General features: G+C 42.7%; 1 protein-coding gene across 3 annotated transcripts in view; it reads right to left on the minus strand.

Moving 5' to 3' along the window:
• Positions 1-440: 440 nt before the first annotated feature.
• ANKAR (ankyrin and armadillo repeat containing) overlaps positions 441-17580 on the minus strand; it is a 48900-nt gene continuing 31760 nt past the window's right edge. For all 3 annotated transcript variants that reach the window (XM_083405563.1, XM_083405561.1, XM_083405562.1), the window contains 9 exons: positions 17174-17335; positions 13859-13965; positions 11576-11698; positions 9546-9704; positions 7359-7476; positions 6092-6201; positions 3502-3698; positions 2146-2192; positions 441-870 (listed from right to left, as the gene is read on the minus strand). In XM_083405563.1, the coding sequence (XP_083261689.1) occupies positions 626-870; positions 2146-2192; positions 3502-3698; positions 6092-6201; positions 7359-7476; positions 9546-9704; positions 11576-11698; positions 13859-13965; positions 17174-17335 (1268 nt within the window). In that variant the 3' untranslated portion in view covers positions 441-625. The remainder of the gene's footprint in view (positions 871-2145; positions 2193-3501; positions 3699-6091; positions 6202-7358; positions 7477-9545; positions 9705-11575; positions 11699-13858; positions 13966-17173; positions 17336-17580) is intronic.

Consider the following 17580-nt stretch of genomic DNA (forward strand, 5'->3'; position numbering starts at 1 on the left):
GATGCTGAGGTCCAGCGCCGAGGGCCTTCTGGCAGTTCCCTCATTGCAAGAAGCAAAGCTACAGGGAACCAGGCAGAGGGCCTTCTCGGTAGTGGCGCCCACCCTGTGGAACGCCCTCCCATCAGATGTCAAAGAGATAAACAACTACCTGACATTCAGAAGACATCTTAAGGCAGCCCTGTTCAGGGAAGTTTTTAATGTGTGACATTTTAGTGTATTTTTGGTCTCTGTGGAAGCTGCCCAGAGTGGCTGGGGAAACGCAGCCAGATGGGTGGGGTACAAATAATAAATTATTATTATTAAATTATTATAAAAGATACCAACATTGAGAGATATTGTGAATGTTCTCTTAGGTTTCTCTAGGCAACACTGGAGGCTATGAAAAAACACTTCTGCTTCAATACTGCACCTAAGTTTCTTTTCAGACACGAATGCTTACAGTCAATTGCCAGCCTTTTTATTCTCTACCACAGCAGCAATTATATTATTTTTTTGCATTATTAATAGACAAACTTTCATTGTGCAAATCTGTTACGGACAGAGCAGTAATATTTACCCTAATTATCTGAAAGGTATTAGCAGAGACGTTACTGTTTTCGTTGCTGCCCCAGTGCAGGCACTAAAGTCAAGATTTCTTTCCCGACAAGTTGCTGAGGAGCGCGGAGACGTTGACAATTCTCGGTCTCGAAACTTGAATGAGGTCCGATGTTGTGGCGTGTGGAAACGGAATGTGGCCGGATACTGGGACGCGGGGCTTTTCCGGTGTTTTGAACCTTCCCATCAGGTGAGTCGCCGTGGGCACCAAGAAGAGGGAATCCTTTGGACGACACTTTGTTTTGTATATCTTGACGCCACTAGTCTGGGATTTGTCTGCAAATTAAAACATTGCTTTCTTATGCGCCAGAGGAGCCGACTCCTAGAATATTTGAGGGGGTCACACTTTTCCCCCTCCCAGTGTTAGGGTTTTTATCCATTTGTGCTGCTCCAGCAGTAGCACTATGGTTTGTTTTGTGTGTGTGTGTGTGTGTGTGTGTATATATATATATATATATATATATATATATATACCGGTACTATAAACATAATTTTCTTAGCAAACAATATAACATATATTGGTCTTAACACTAAAGACCCGACCTCCCATCTATTCCATATTTCGATTTCATAATACTTATTGCCAATACACACTTTTATCATAGTTAAACTTATTCTTAATATATCTAATTTTGTATATCTACCTTGCAACTATTACTGAAGTTCCTCGAATGCTGCAACAGAATTTAAACTAGTATATTTATTTTTCAGATATTCTTTGAAAACCTCCCATTTTGAAACTAATTCCTGTTTTGATTTATTCTTTATTTTTTCTGTTAGAACATCTGTATTTTCCTACATATCCACCACATATGGTAGAAAGTTCCTGAGTTTTGTGTATATCATGTGAGTGTCTGAGAGAGAGCGAGACAGGAAGTCTCAGTACTGTTGGAGTACTGTTGGAGTTAGTTTCATTTCTGTTTGTGATGCTGTTCTGTACTGGTGCTGAGAGAGCACAGACATGCTGATGAAGTCTGTGTATACAGACTGTAAAATAAAGTAGTTTAGAGCTACTGATTGACTCTTTCTTCTGCTATGACATGCCAGAAGACGAGTGTGCTCCTCTCAGGAGGGAGGGGTCGCTTATCACCGGTCTCTCTGGACTGAGGGAAATTTAATTGACACGAATGCTACAGTCAATTGCCAGCTCCAGGTGGCTCTTGCGGGCTTTTCCCCAGGAGGGAGAAGGGACTGACGCGGCCAGTCAGTCCCTTCTCCCTCCTCGTAGAAAAGCCCGCAGGAGCTGTGCGCTCCTGAAAGGGTGCGCAGCTCCTGTGGGCTTTTGCGGGAGGTGGGGGAATTGCCATAGCCGCGCGCAGCCTCTCCCGGCCAGAGAGGCTGCGCACGGCTAAAGAAGCCAAAACAGCGAGCGGGATCCATCCCGCTGGCTGTCTTCGCTTCCTCTTTAATATTTTTAAAATTGATTTCCCCCTCTAAAAACTAGGTGCGTCTTGTGGTCCGGTGCGTCCTATAGAGCGAAAAATACGGTATATAGCTGAGCTAAAAGGGCAGAGCTGTCTAGCCAACGAGAGTTATTTCTGAATAAATTACCTCGTATGTGTACAGGAACTGCAGGTGGCCCTCCGTTTATCTCCAAACTGAAAATTAAAAAGGCAGAATGTTAGTAGTAGTCTTGACATATAATGACAAGCAGCGAGGACAACAAAGGATCTGTGTTCCAATTAAGCAATAGGCATTTAAACAATTAAATGCGGAATGTTGTACCTCAGCTCTGATTTCCAAACAGCTGGGATGGCAGAAACTTTGCTTACTTAAATGAGTTTCTTGCTGGGGAATGTATTAAGGATCTAGACCAGGGTTTCCCAAACTTGAAGCTCCAGCTGTTTTTGGACTACAATTCCCATCATCCCTGACCACTGGTCCTGCTAGCTAGGGATGATGGGAGTTATAGTCCAATAACATCTGGAGGGCCACAGGTTCCTCACCCCTAAGCTAGGCACCGGTCCTTAACCTCAGGAGAAAAAGAAGAAATCTTATGCACGGCTTGTTATATAACAGCCATTTCCTATTTATATCATGATATGTAATTGTGGTGCTAGACTGTAATCGCCTTCCACACAAACTAGAAACACGCTGTTGTGTTTATGATTTTTTTCTGTGGTAGTACTGGGAAATTTAAAAATGCTTTCGTATTACGGGACAAAGCTCCCCCCCCCCCCCACTATTTCGGGGGGGGGGGAATGTTGTTCTTCAACAGATTTTCACAAAACTTCACCATCGATGGTGTCCAATGAGATAGAAATAAAGCTAAAACATCCACATTTGGTGATATATACCTCTCAGAGAACTTTGTGAAGGAAATAACCCTTCACACAAAAGAATTGCTTTGGGAACAAGTCTCTATACAACTGAACATAAAACTCCCTGAAGGTTTTGGAGATTACTCAAAAAAATTATTTATGAATTTATAAGCTGCACTGTCATTAAAAAACAATAACAGTAAGGTGGAATATAAAAACAAACTCAGCAAGTGTCCATAAAAACATAATTAAGAGCATCAATACAAACTGAATGGATTTAAAAGAGAATTGCAACAACTTATGAGAAATCAAGAAGCAGGTTGCGTTCTGCCTGTCCTGCTCTGCAAAGAGACTATGGGGACCAAGTCCTGTGTCCATGCCTGAACCCAGATTGAAATTGATCCCAATAATCTGTGTCGTTCAATAATGCTTGCAGCTGCTCCACCAAAACCCTCTCCACCACTGTCCCCCAAAAGGGGGTATTTGCAGAATCAATGTTACCCTGAGGTCAACTGATATTTTGATCGATATTTGCATGGGGTACTGAATAGAAATCAGTAAGATTTTCAGTACGTGAAAAGTGAGGGACTCAAAACCTTAAAAAACAAACAAACCATAAGATAATTGAAAGGTTGCTAATTGTTACCTGAGAGCTGGAAGCCCAACTCTTTTTTGCCTCTTAAATTCTCTCACAAAGTCTGAATTTATTCTTGCATCCTTGCTAAGGTTCAGTATTAGCCTCTTGAACAACTTGGGCTTATTCCTACATTGTACTAGCAAATGGCGATATGCAGTTCGGTTGAATGTTAAATATCCCAGAGCACATGCCATAGATGTACGAACCTGAAAAAAAGAACCTCACTTTCAGGTGTCTTTTCCCTGAAGGATTTTATTAAAGCATATATATATATATTCAATAAAAGAAACTCATCTAAATAAAAACACAGAGAAAGAAAGAGAAATTAAAATGGAGAGTTCTCTCCCAAAAGTAGAACTTGTCACGCCACAGAAAGTTTATAATTTGGCAGAATATTTGAACTATTTGATATTTATATGTATAATTTTGAATATTTAATGTGATTTGATTGGATTATTAAATTAGAAAATCTAATAAATATCTTTTTTTAAAAAGTGGGGGACCCTCCCAGCTCTCACCTGGGAGATTTCTTTTCTGCTTCCAGACTCCCACCGTCTCACCTGGGAGATCTTCACTTCCCTGCCCATGTGGGAACAGGATACTGGACTAGAAAGGCCTTTGCCCTGATCCAGTGTCAGGAACTGGCAGGCCTTTGATGACTGTGTGGGCAGAGGAAAGAGGCCAGGGGATTGACCCGGGAGAGGGGCCAGAGAGCCTGAGCAGGTGTGTGTGTGTGTGTAAGAGGAATGGTCAGAGATGGAGATGGGTGTGCAGGACGAGTCAAAGGAAGAGGCTGTTCAGGTAAGGGACAGGCTAGTCAAATCCCTGCCACCCCCTGCCTTCTAGAACTGAGGGGATTGAAAGAGGAAAGAGCAGTGATTGCTTCCACGTAGGAGAAGCCTCAGGTTGCATGGGTGCACCCCATCAGATGAGGGTACATAACCTGGAGGGGTGTGGTCCCACTATTGCTACAATTTCTCTGCAGAACACAGACCCGGGAACAGCTGCCTAGAAGCGTGTGTGTGTGCTTGTATCTGAGGCGTTATGGAAATTGCTGTTAGTGCATGTTTTCTCAATAAAGAATTAACTATCAGACTTGGCTGGGGGTGCCTAGGACATCCAACAGGGTTCTTCTTAAGTTCTTAAGAAAGCTGAGACCTTGGGTGGGGAAAAAATGCTATAAATAAGTCAGTAATTAAATTGTAATAGCGAAAGACCAAAAAAAAGGGCTATGTAAAAATAGCATAGAAATTCTTTTGCTCTCTGGCACCATCTGGTGTTACATGTTTATAATGCATTCAAAATGCATTTTTTGACTACTGTAGCTGAGTCCCTTGTAGGTTGACATGTTTTCTAGCTACCCTTGGTAAATTACTATATCCAGTCAATTAAAGTGATGGGAATTCAGACCTTCCAGATCCCTGTTTCTGCATCAAAAGACTCGCAGGCCACACCCTGAAATGTGTGATCCATGTTGGATCTGATCTGTTCTTGTATTCTCTACCATGGTGTCTGGGAGGTCCACCTTCCATAGTACCTGTTTTCTACTTAAAGAGTGGTGATGGGAGGTGATATAGGTTAAAAAAAGCTGGGGCTAAAATGCAGCCTTGCTTAACCCCCTTGGTGGCTGGTACAGGGCCTATGAGTTGGCCATTTCTGGAGGATCTTACGTACAACACAGTATCTTTATATAGGCCATTAATCAAAAATAATAATCTTTTATCAATACTGGATGTATTCAATTTGGCCCAGAGTCTTACTCGTGAAATTGAATCAAAGGCAGCCTTCAAATCAATGAAGGCTGCATATAAGACCCCACAGGTTTTCTTGGCGTATTTGTCAATAAGATGTGCTAAGACAAAACAGTGATCTATGGTAGATCTGCCTTGACTAAATCCAGCTTGCTCCTCCGCCAAGATAGCCTCAGGGTCCATCCAACTGAGGGAGGTGATATATTTTAAATGAACAATTAATCAGTGAACAGTTCCTGCTGCAGTGATATTTTAATTACAATTTATGGTTGTTGTATTTACACCAGTGTTTTCACCAATTTTCCAGGAAAAGACGGCAATACAACCAGCCTGTCGAGTCCATGATCTCCCCCGGATCTCTCTTTTCTTAAAAATCCGTGTTACAAAAAAGATGGTCGTTAATTGAGCAATCTGAATTTGCTACTATGTGGCTGAATATCACTCCAAAATAGCAACAGTCTGGAAGCACCCTGAGAGCATATATACAAAAAAAACCCCCACCCTTTCCCATTAATTATTTTTTGTTTTTATAAAATTAACGCAGAGCGGCTAAATAATGGCTTTAAAAGTTGGGTTTCCCCCACCATCACTGCCACCCTTCTAATGTACGCGTATTGGCGAAATATGGCTTCCAAAGTGCAATTACTGAAAAACCAATGCTGTATATGGCATTCATTTTGGATTAATAATCTCAGGGTAAAAGGAGGTGATGATATTTTGATACTATTAAAGGGTCCACGTTGCTTATTTTCATGCTGTTTTATATTTCACCAGTTTAGTTGCATTAGAAAGTTAGACTGAATGGATCAAATGGGGGGGGGGGGACTGCAAAAATAAAACACCTGTACCTCTTCTTCCTTTGCGTATAAATGATAACAAAGACGCTGGACAGTTCCTAAGCATGTAATTGCTTCTGGAATCCCTGCTCTTGTGTGAGCCAAACTAGCCAGTAGCTTCCCTATAGAGAAATAGATAACTGAGATTAAATGTTACTAGTAAACTGAGCTAAAATGATACAAGAAAGCTTTTTGGTACAATTAACTTCAGCAGGCAAATGTCCATTTCTGAAACATTTCAAGAACCCCAGTACAATTTCTTTTCAGTATTCTTTTTATTGCACTCTTTGAACATATTGACACTTAGGGCTTTAGGTAAAATGTGAGTTCCAATGTGCAATTACCATATTTTTCGCTCCATAAAACACACTTTTTTCCTCCTGAAAAGTAAGGGGAAATGTCTGTGCGTCTTATGGCGCGAATGCGTGGTCCCTGGAGCCAAATAGCCCAGGGGCGAAAAGCAGATTGTGTTGTTTTTGGTTTTTTTTAGAAAGAGGGAAGGGGGTGTTGAAACTAAGCCGCTGAGCAGCTGATCGACAAGCGATTGGAGGGAGATAAGGGACTCTAGCGATAAAGGAGGCTGCCTGGGAGGGGGAGGTAAGGACAGCGAACTTGCAAGGAGAGGAGACAGGAATACTAAAACAAGCAACATGGAGAGAAATTAGAAGAAAAGGAGGAGCAAAAAACTGCTCCAGCTAAGGAAAAAACACTAAGGCAAACAAAAGGGAAACAAAGCCGCTGATCAGCTGATCAGCAAGGGATCAGGAGGGATATAAGGGACTCTAGCGATAAAGGAGGCTGCCTGGGAGGGGGGAGGTAAAAGCACATGGATCCTCAGGATTTTTGCATTGGGGCCACCCCAAGCTCACCGTCAAATCACATATTATGTCTGTGGCCACAGCATGAACCACAAAAATCATACATCCACTGATTTGTTCAGAATATTTTTTTTCTTGTTTTCCTCCTTAAAAACTAGGTGCGTCTTATGGTCAGGTGCATCTTATGGAGCGAAAAATACGGTAATTTAAATGAAGCAAGAACCTTTGCTGTATTGTCGGCTGGGGCAACCCAGTCAGATAGGTGGCATAGCAATAATAATAATAATAATAATAATAATAATAAGTCTTGACAGAATAAACACCTGCCTCTAGAGAGTAATAGAAACCAAGACAAGGCATATCAACAATCACATCCTACTATTTTAAGATTTTGCACTATTTCAGTGTTGTATAAGCATGCTGCCTTGAAAAACAGTGCTTTTCTTTGCATCATTACTTGCCTATTAACACCAGAGTCGCTGTCTTTTCCGAACATAGCAGGTCGACCAAAATAGAAACTCCTTTTGCAGACAGACTGACTTTATCCTTATCAACTATAATTCTGGCTAGTATAACTATCTGAAATAAAAGAAACATTTTTACACAATGCCTTAATATATTAACCAGGCCTCACACATTTTCCCCCCATTTCTCTGCATTTCCTGCTTCCAGCAAAAATTGTTATTTTTTTTTTTTTTGTCCCAGTACAAAGCAAGCATATTTTAATGAGAATGTGGTTTATGGCTACACAATCATAGGAATGGAAGAGAATATGTTTGTGTTACCTGCGGATGGAGACAAAGCACAAAAGCTCAGCCCTTACACTTCTGAGTTTGCAGAAGCATTTATTAGTCTACGATGCAAACATATGCAGACATACATGGGAGAATTTACACAAGAAATTAAGACATGCGTACACATTTTGCAAGTAAAAACACGACACCTTTTTCCATATTTCAACCCAATTCTTTAAAAAAATTCTTGCTTGCACTTTTCCTATATTCTTTATATTTTACAAAGATATGCTATTGTGTTTATGTACATATGCTCTTGTTAGCGTATACAGGTTTCTCTGCAAACTAAAAATATGAAACTGCAACCGATGAAGTAACAATAGCAGAAGTATTTGAAGTGGGCACAGATTGAGACATTGGGCACAACTTTAAAAATGTTGAGATCACAGGTTCCCAAGCAATGCTTGGGAACCTATCGGGCAAAAATGACTCTTCACAATAGATGAATGGTTGAAGGAACAATTGGACAGGCTACGTTGGCACAAGTCATTGGTAACAGAAAAAGCAAAAATAGCCATGGTGGCCTTTAAGAAAAAAATCCAAAATCCACATTACATATACCTTTATTAGGCCAATGAAGGGGTCACAAAATAGTCTGCAAGTTTTCAAGCTCTCCAGAACTCTTCACCAGGCTAGATGGTAAACAGAGCAGGAGTCAGGAGGGGAAAGTTGACTCATATAGAAACTATGGAGTCTTTATTTAATTGTGACAATCTTGAAATGTGGGAGGAGGTAGCAGGTAGTCTAATGAGGCTCTTTTGGGTACTACTGTGATAGGAATTTTATGGTATTAGATATATGGTAATGTTCATAACTGCACATACATAGATCAACACAGGAAGACCAACCTGGAACCATTTTGATTCCTAAACTGACCAAATCCTTTCTCTGCAAGGTTAAACTGGAAAAGCCTCCCCATTGTCTCTTTCCTTACAAATCCTGTCTAAAGGATATGTCTGTTTGAATAAGGTGTGAGCCTGTGACCTGGCCCAGGAAATAAGTATTTTACCACTACAAAAGAATGGCCAGGCTCCCCAGGCAATCCAATCAAGTAACTTGCCAGACAGGAGATAAACTGTGACAGGAGAAAAACAACATTTAAATTTCTGTGATGTAGGTGGGATGTATCTGAGGGGTGGTCTTAGGTTACACCCCTTCTGTGATGTATGCATAATGTTTCTGGGGGTGGTCTTGATCTACAGGATGGGAATTTCAAAAGTCTTTATAAGCCCTTGCACAGCAATTTTGGGGGTCCTCCTCCTTTCCTGCGTGTGAGGGGAGTACCCTGTTGCAACAGATCAATAAAGATCAAGCTTACTAGCTGCTTTGCTTCTCAATATTCTCTGGTTGGCCTCTATTATTTTCTCCTACCAATAGGGAACCTATGTAAGGACTCTATATGGGCTCTTGGATACCCCATAAGGGAAAAGGGCATATTTTTATTTACAACACTACGCAGGTGTCAGGTTGTACCTAGGACACCTGAAAACTTTTCAAAGTTGATAGATATATCTTTCCCCCCCAGAGATTTGAGAAACGGAAGCTATACCAGAAAACTAACATAAGAAGAGCCCTTGTAGATCAGGAAAACAGCCCATCTCTCTTCTCCCTATTCTCACAGTGGCAAACCAGATGTTTATGGAACACAGACAAGGATCAGAAGCTGATGCCGAAAGGGAGAAGATGAAAATCTCCTTCTCCATGTAGTAGATTGAGCAGAGTCCTTTGTATTTGAGCAAGAAGACAGAGGCATAGCATTCAAACAGACCTTTATGGAAAACTCCATTTTCAAAAATGGCACATGCGTGCTTATGCATTCTGGGTGAACTCTGAGCGTGATCTCTGGTTTTGTACCTGAAAGGCAGCCATTGCTCTGTCTGTCTCTACTTCCGATTCCAGGAAAGGTTCAAATATAGACACAGATATTGGTCCGCTCTCTAAAATCAATAACTGCTGGCTGGGGTTATTGTATGCAAAAAGGGCAATAGCATTTCCTGCTCGCAAACAGATATCCTTAAAACAATCAGAGAAACAAGTAAATTGTATTGACTGTGAAATATAAAGTACATAAAACACACACACACACACACACACAAAACCATGGGTGGTATTCAGCTACCAACTTCTGTCAGTACAAGAATTTCTGCTTGTGCAGTGGGAGACATACAAACACACACACACACACACACACACTCAAGCAAGCACCCCACACCCTACCCAGACCTGCTCCAGAGGATTGGGGGAACCTTTAGGACAGATTTAGGGGGTGCACTTTCCGTGTGGCATTATTAAATTTCAGAGGGTGGAATTATGCAACAGCAGCTGCCAGAATATTGATTGCAAAAAAACTGGAAGGGGGAGAAAACCCCATCACTATTAGAATGGCAAAACAAACTGTGAGTGTTGTCTGTAGCTAGTTAGTGTTGTCTGTAGCTAGTTTGAGAGAAGGAAGAGGCAAAATGAGGCCATGAAATTCCATGCCCACTAAGAAACAGTGGATCAGGATGAATGTATCATCATCATCAACAACAACAACATCATTATTAAAATTTGTATACCGCCCTGTACCCGCAGGTCTCAGGGTGGTTGCAACATAAAATCACAGTACAAAAACACAATATACAAAGCCAACAACAACAACAACCCCCCAATAACACACACCCCCACACTCACATTTTAAAAGGGCATTGGATGGCAGTCAGCCAAAGGAATGTCAAAGAGGAATGTTTTTGCCTGGTGCCTAAAAGGTGTATAATGAAGCTGCCAGGCGAGATTTAAGTGAGATTGGAATAATAATGGCACATGCTCAGAGTTGTAGTTTTTAAAATCATTTGTGGCTCAAGTGTACAGTGGTGCCTCGCAAGACGAAATTAATTCGTTCCACAAGTCTCTTCGTCTAGCGGTTTCTTCGTCTTGCAAAGCAACCCTATTAGCGGCTTAGCAGATTAGCGCTATTAGCGGTTTAGCGGCTATTAGTGGCTATTAAAGGCTTAAGGGATTAGCGGATTAGCTGCTAAAAGGCTATTAGCAGTTTAGCGGCTTAGAAAAAGGGGTTGGGGAGCGAAAAAAATTCTCAAGACTCGCAAGACATTTTCGTCTTGCGAAGCAAGCCCATAGGGAAATTCATCCTGCGAAGCGCATTGAAAAACGGAAAACCCTTTCGTCTAGCGGGTTTTCCGTCTTGCGGTGCATTCGTCTTGCGGGGCACCACTGTATCAGGAATGTAGATGCAGTTGTAAAGCATGGGTGGAGGTTATTGTTAATTGTGCACTTCATAACTCAACTAACACACACACACAATCATGTAAAGCCTCTGTTCCCCACACTGTTAAGCCCAGGGTCTAGGATAGGGTTTCTCAAAACTTGTGTCTCCAGCAGTTTTTGGACTACAACTACCATCATCCATAGCTAGCAGGAAAAGTGGTCAGGGATGATGGGATTTGTAGTCCAAAAGCAGCTGGAGACCCAAGTTTGGATCTAAAATTTACCTAGCTGCATCACGTTTGGTCGGTGCATATGCTCATTGGCCCTCCAGCTTGTGGTGTAGTTCTAAGGTGGTTCTGTGCAATTGACAAGTAACTGCCAACTGTTCTCATGCTGTGCTGCAAAACAGCCTGATTTGATCCATATGTGAGCTTGGAGATCCCCTTTAATCTCTTGTATGTGTGCACTGGCTCTTCCATTCTAATGGCGGGAGCAGATCTGTACATGGAAAGGAGTATTTGCTCACAGCTTTGGGGAAAGGCTCCATTCCTGTAATCAGGCACTGACACTGATTGAAACAAACAAAGAAAGAAAGAATGCCAGTGCCTTATTACACCATGAAGCGTATTTAATCTTTTCTCTTAAATGGGCACTATGATGTTCTCCAGTAAAGCCAGTACCTTCTCTGGTGCGTAAAGGAGCCCAAGGACGTCAGAATAACTAAAGCCTTCCTTCTCTCGCAACACACTCTGCAGGTTATCGTTCTTTAGAACAATGCAAGCCAAAGAATATGCAACTTCAACCTAAACAATCAGTTGAATGGAAAAGCAAAAGTTAAAAAGAGAGAGAAAATATCATTTATATAATAAATCACATCCTATCCTATTGACATCAAAGTTCAGAATGGGATTCAGACATATACACTGCATATAAAGAACATTTTTACTGATTTAATAGGTGATCTTGAACACATTGGTTAAATTCAATTATCTTTACCCCAATACCAAATTTTCAGCCCCATTCCAAACGTCCTTCAGAGCTTGCTGACTATCCCTCAGTCCCCAATGAACAATCCCTTTAAGTAACATGTAGCTGCAGTACAAGGGCATTTACACCATAAAAAGCCACAATCTCATCCAGAGTTGTTATAATATGTGCACTTAATATATAACAAACTGGACTCTTTCTGTACCTCACAGCACAACAGTTCCACACTGCTTAATGGAGATTTTTGTCTTGCCCTGAGGTTTCCAAATATATTTACTGATAAACATAGTTCTCCTTCCCCTAATTGTATCCTCCTTGTCCACGCAATTAGTCTTTTGCCAGCCAAATAGCCAATGCCCCAAACAGCACCCTAGTACCTAATTCTCTCCCTCTCCCCACAACCTCCCCATAACCTCTAGTGAAATGGTCATCACATGGTCATCAAAATGCAAATCTCCCCATCCTTGCTCCACATAACTGGGTGCCACTAGTGGTTGAGTTGTATGATTAGAGGTCACAGGGGAGATGTTAGATATTATAGGGGAGAGAAGATGTGAGGCTATCAAGCCAGATATGGGGATGTTGCTGTTGGCAGCTCCTTGTCTACAATAACATCTCGTTCCAGTCTTTAAGAACTGGAATGTAGCAAACAAAATTATTATAGCCATGTTACTTTTGTGAACGTCAGCGTCACACAACTCTAAGCAATTAGGTGCCAGTTTCCAAATATGGTTGGCTGTGACCAGCAGCTAGTTTCTTTGTATAGGAACATAAGAAGCTGCCTTATACGAAGTCAGACCCTTGGTCTATCTAGATCCTCATTGCCAACACGGACTGGCAGCATCTCACCAGGGTTTCAGGTAAGGGTGCTTCCAAACCCTACGGGGAGCGTTTGCATGCAAAGCAGCAGCTCTGTCACGACTGAGCTGCAGCCCTTTAGCATCGCGCAAAGATGTATTAGCTTATATTATGTGCTGAACTGAAAGGACTACTTAAACCTACTCAAGAATCAGGGCTTTCCCTGCCCCCATACTGGAACTCAATGGAACTCAGTTCTGGCACTTCTCAGATGGGTGCCATTGAGAGTTTATGGTGAGTTCTGGCACTGCTTTTTCTAGAAAAATAGCAGTGTCAAAAAGTGTTCTATCCCCAAGGATGTGCTTTATGGAGAGCTTCAGGTACCAGGCCTGTTGGCAGACCAACTCTGTGTTACAAAGATGTTTCAAATGTGACATGAAAGCTGGCAACATCAACCCCACCACCTGGGAATTCATTGCAGATGACCAAAGTGCCTGGAGATAGACAGGTCACATATCCCCAGCAGTAACCAGAGGGAAAATGACTACCAGGGGAGCGCAGAGAGAAGAAAAACCATAGTTCATCTGCAGCAGCACAATCAGACACCTTCATCTTCTCCAGCTGCAACAAAACACGTTTCTACAGCCACAGCAGCCGCTATAATCTCCAACAGTTTGACTTCTCCTCCGATGGCACACTTTCCCACTGTCCTCCAAGAAAGACAGATAAAAGGTAAAGGTACTCCTGCCCGTACAGGCCAGTCTTGACAGACTCTAGGGTTGTGCGCCCATCTCACTTAAGAGGCCGGGGGCCAGCGCTGTCCGGAGGCACTTCCGGGTCATGTGGCCAGCGTGACAAAGCCGCATCTGGCGAGCCAGCGCAGCACACGGAAACGCCGTTTACCTTCCCGCCAGTAAGCGGTCCCTATTTATCTACTTGCACCCGGAGGTGCTTTCGAACTGCTAGGTTGGCAGGCGTTGGGACTGAGCAACGGGAGCGCACCCCGCCGCGGGGATTCGAACCGCCGACCTTTCGATCGGCAAGCCCTAGGCGCTGAGGCTTTTACCCACAGCGCCAACCCCGTCCCCACAAGACAGATGCCAACACTTAAACCTACTCAAGAAATGCTTTGGAGGAGTTCATCTCTATACTGAATAAGGCTACCACTTAAAACCCACCTTTATGTGAAGAGAACTATGATGTTTCAGTAAGTGGACCAATATTGGCAAGGCTCCTTCATCTACTACGTTGTCTTGACTGACTGGATTGTTTATGTTGGCTTCACCTGAAGGTCCAACAAGTCAGGCAGAGAGCACAGGAAAAATTGAAAAGATAATCAGAAAATGTAATATCAGTACAAGCAAACCTCATATTTGTAACTATTCTGTGTTCTTAACTCTTTAGACAAGAACATGTTCCAAACGGCTACCTCAAGTCTAGGGAGCATTATCACAGAATGTGGAAGACCTGGAAAATTTCTGTGCCGTTTGGTGGGATTTCATTTCTTATGTCGAATTCAGACATATGAAACCCTGGCCTCATCCATACTTCCCCTTGTCCAGCCACTTTCACTTGGGAAAACCTGCTCTTTACCGCTGAATCAGAACAAATGTCAATCAGGTGTTCCCGGGAATTGCTTTTTGCTCTGATTTGGCAGTAAAGAGCAGGTTTTCCTGGGAAAAGCAGAAAAACGCCCAGATCCGTGCTTTAAGGACAAGTGAAGTGTGAACGAGCCCTCTCTTCCTCCAAAAAATAGCAAAATTTGGCTTTCATTGTGTGTTTTGCTGCTTTTATTTTTCTACATTATCTGCTCCCTACATATTTGGAAAATGCAAAATGGGCAAACAGTAACTCTGTACTTGTTTGTTTGCATTTTTGGATTCTGGCTGTAACTCTGACTTGTTTCTTTGCATTTTTGATTTTACATTAATGAAAAATAACAATGAAATAAGATAAAAATAAAATGTGGGCTTTATAGAGTTTAGGTCTAAATGTGAGGTGTGTGTTCGCAGATAATTCTATTTTTGCCCTGAACAGATAAGGACCAAAAGGAGACATGGAAGGAAACTTCCTTCTCTAAGTTGGTGATTCAGTGTCAATTAAGCCTGAATTATGTGGTTGCCAACAAAAGCAATTCAAGGTAGCCTCTTGCTGGCTGTTTGTGTGTATTGGCCCATAGATAGCATCTAGGTTAGAGAGTGATAGCGGTCCATGTTTCATAAAGCTCACACATCTGCATAGTCATGCAGTAGAAAGAGGCTCTATGCCTGCTCACCAACATTGTCCTTATGAAAACTTGGGGCACAAGCCAAATGCAGGTCACCAGCCGTGGACTGGCTGACTAGGCCTTCTAGGTAGTTAACACTAGGAAGTCAGTTTTATTTTGTCTCCATTTCCAGTTTCCCCCATCTTAAATTCAGTTCACCACATTTCCACATCTGCTTGTGATGGGGGGGGGGGGAGTCCTCATGAAAATTCATCAGCAATCTAGTGCGAATTTCTTTGGCCAATATACACATTTTAATGCAACTTTGTCTAATATGCACATTTTTTGCCACCCACTTGACCCTATTATTTTTGCATGCTGTTTTCACAAATATATGCATTTTTATGCAGACTAGTAAAAATGCATTTTTGTACCCATCACCTGGCTGGAGAACTGCATTGCAAAATTCAGAGAAGTGTGAATTTAGAAGGATCTCTGTGTTCGCGTTCACCTACTGTTGCGAAAAATTGAGAATTGGGTAAGTTTGTCTTCTAATGTGAACTGAATCAAATTTCTCCTCCATCCCTACTTGACAAACTCTTCTTGCAATTACAGACTGGCAAAACCAGGAGATTTATAAAGGCCCTGGTCAAATACCACAAGCACCTTTTGTTAATGGAAAAGACTACTTATATCACTAAAAATGTATTAGGGGTTATATCCGATGACAGTCCTACTTAGAGTAGGTCCACTGAAGTTAATTAACATGACTAGTGTAGGCCCATTAAATTTCAGTGGGTGTAGTCTGAGAAGAACTTAGTTGTATACAACCCAGCTTCCAAAGTTCTTGCATTGTTCTAAACTGCTTGATTATTTCTAACTGTTATAATAAAAAACTGCTCCCTTTCCCTTATGGGGTATTCCAGAGCCTGCACAGAGTCCTAAAGTGAGTTCCCTATCAGTAGGAGGAAACAAGAGGCCAACCAGAGTACAGTGGTACCCCGCAAGACGAATGCCTCGGAAGACGAAAAACTCGCAAGACGAAAGGGTTTTTCGTTTTCTGAGGTGCTTTGCAAGACGGATTTTCCTAAGGGCTTGCTTCGCTAGACGAAACGGCCCTGCCTCTAGTGTCATGGTGACGGTCACTGCACGCACGCATGCTCGCTTCCCCGCTCCTCCGGCTCACTCCCACCTTCCAGCTGATGGTTAGTGCCTCGCGCCGCTGCCCACCCCCCTCGCGCGCTCCCCTCAGAGAGCCGTTGCCGCCAGCGCCTCTCTCTCCCTGGAGTCGCGCTCCTGAGCCCCGCCGCCCTCCAGCAGCCGCGTCGCACGGTGGCCACAACGCGCGGGTGAGTCTGAGGTACTGGCTGCGGCAGCTGTCCTGCTTCTCCCCGCCCCTCCCCGCCGTTGTCAGTGTTTAAATGCAGTGGTGCTTCGCAAGACGAAAAAACTTGCATAACAAAAAAACTCGCGGAACGAATTAATTTCATCTTGCGAGGCACCACTATATATTTGAGAAGCAAAGCGGCTAGTAAGCCCCAAATGGGGGATTGTTATGAGAATTTTAAGGTCTCAATTATAGAATAAATATTCATAAATGCACACATATCTAAATATATGAACCATGTGTCTGAAATAGTGGGAGAGCATTCCTGAAGCCATTTTGACTCTCCCAATGACCTCAAATATTCCTCTGCAGTAAGGGAGGCAAATGGGGAAAGCTTTCCAATTGTCGTTTTGCTTGCAAATCCTGTCTTAAGGATGTAGTTGTCTATGAATAGGGTGAGCCTGTGACCTGGAGTCAGGAACTAAATTATTAACCATCACAAAAGAATGGCCAGACTGCCCAGGTAATGCAATCAGTGACCATGATCAGGTATCCTGGCAGAAAGGATTTCTGCTATAGACCACCTCCTTCTGTGATTTCTACTGTAGACCACCTCCTTTCTGTGATGTATGCATGATGTTTTTGGAGGTAGTCTTGGGCTACAGGGTGGGCAATTTCAATAGTCTATATAAGGGCTTGTGCACTATTGTTCAGAGTTCTCCTCCCTCCTGTGTGTGGTGAGTGGGGACCCTGTTGCAACAGTTTATTTTTCCTTCAATAAATATCAGGCTTACTAGCCGCTTTGCTTCTCAGATATGCTCTGGTTGGCCTCTGTTGTTTGTTCCTACCAATACGGAACCCTCAAGGACTCTATACAGGCTCTGGAATACCCCATAAGGGAAAGGGAGCAGTTTTTTTCTTATAACATAAACTAAGTACAACAGAAAAGGAACTACAAACCAATACAAATGGTTCCCAAGGCTCTGATGACACTGAGCAATGTGCCCTCTGCTATCCTTCCACTCCTTAGCAGCCGAACCAAAGGGGAAATTCCGTTCCCTTCGCAGATCTGGTTCTGGTGCATCTCGCTCTCCTTGCTAAGAGCTATGACGGCTTCACCTCCTTCCAAAACAACCACAGCAACACACATTTAGCAACCTTCAGCCCCATGCCCAGTTTTTCTTTCAGAAATGTAGCGGAAAAGGTTGATGTCATGTCAGGGAACTGCCATCGGCTCAGAGGCGAGAAATAGAAGGGCAGTTATGTTACAGCGAGCCTCCGAAAATCTTGCGAAGCAGTTCCTCTTCCGGGGAGGAGGAATGCCCCACCTCCAGTGGGGAAGAGGTGCAAGGACCCGAGGATGCTGG

This window comes from Podarcis tiliguerta, assembly GCF_965153285.1.
Source record: "Podarcis tiliguerta genome assembly, chromosome: 1".
NCBI classification, from domain to species: Eukaryota; Metazoa; Chordata; class Lepidosauria; order Squamata; family Lacertidae; genus Podarcis; species Podarcis tiliguerta.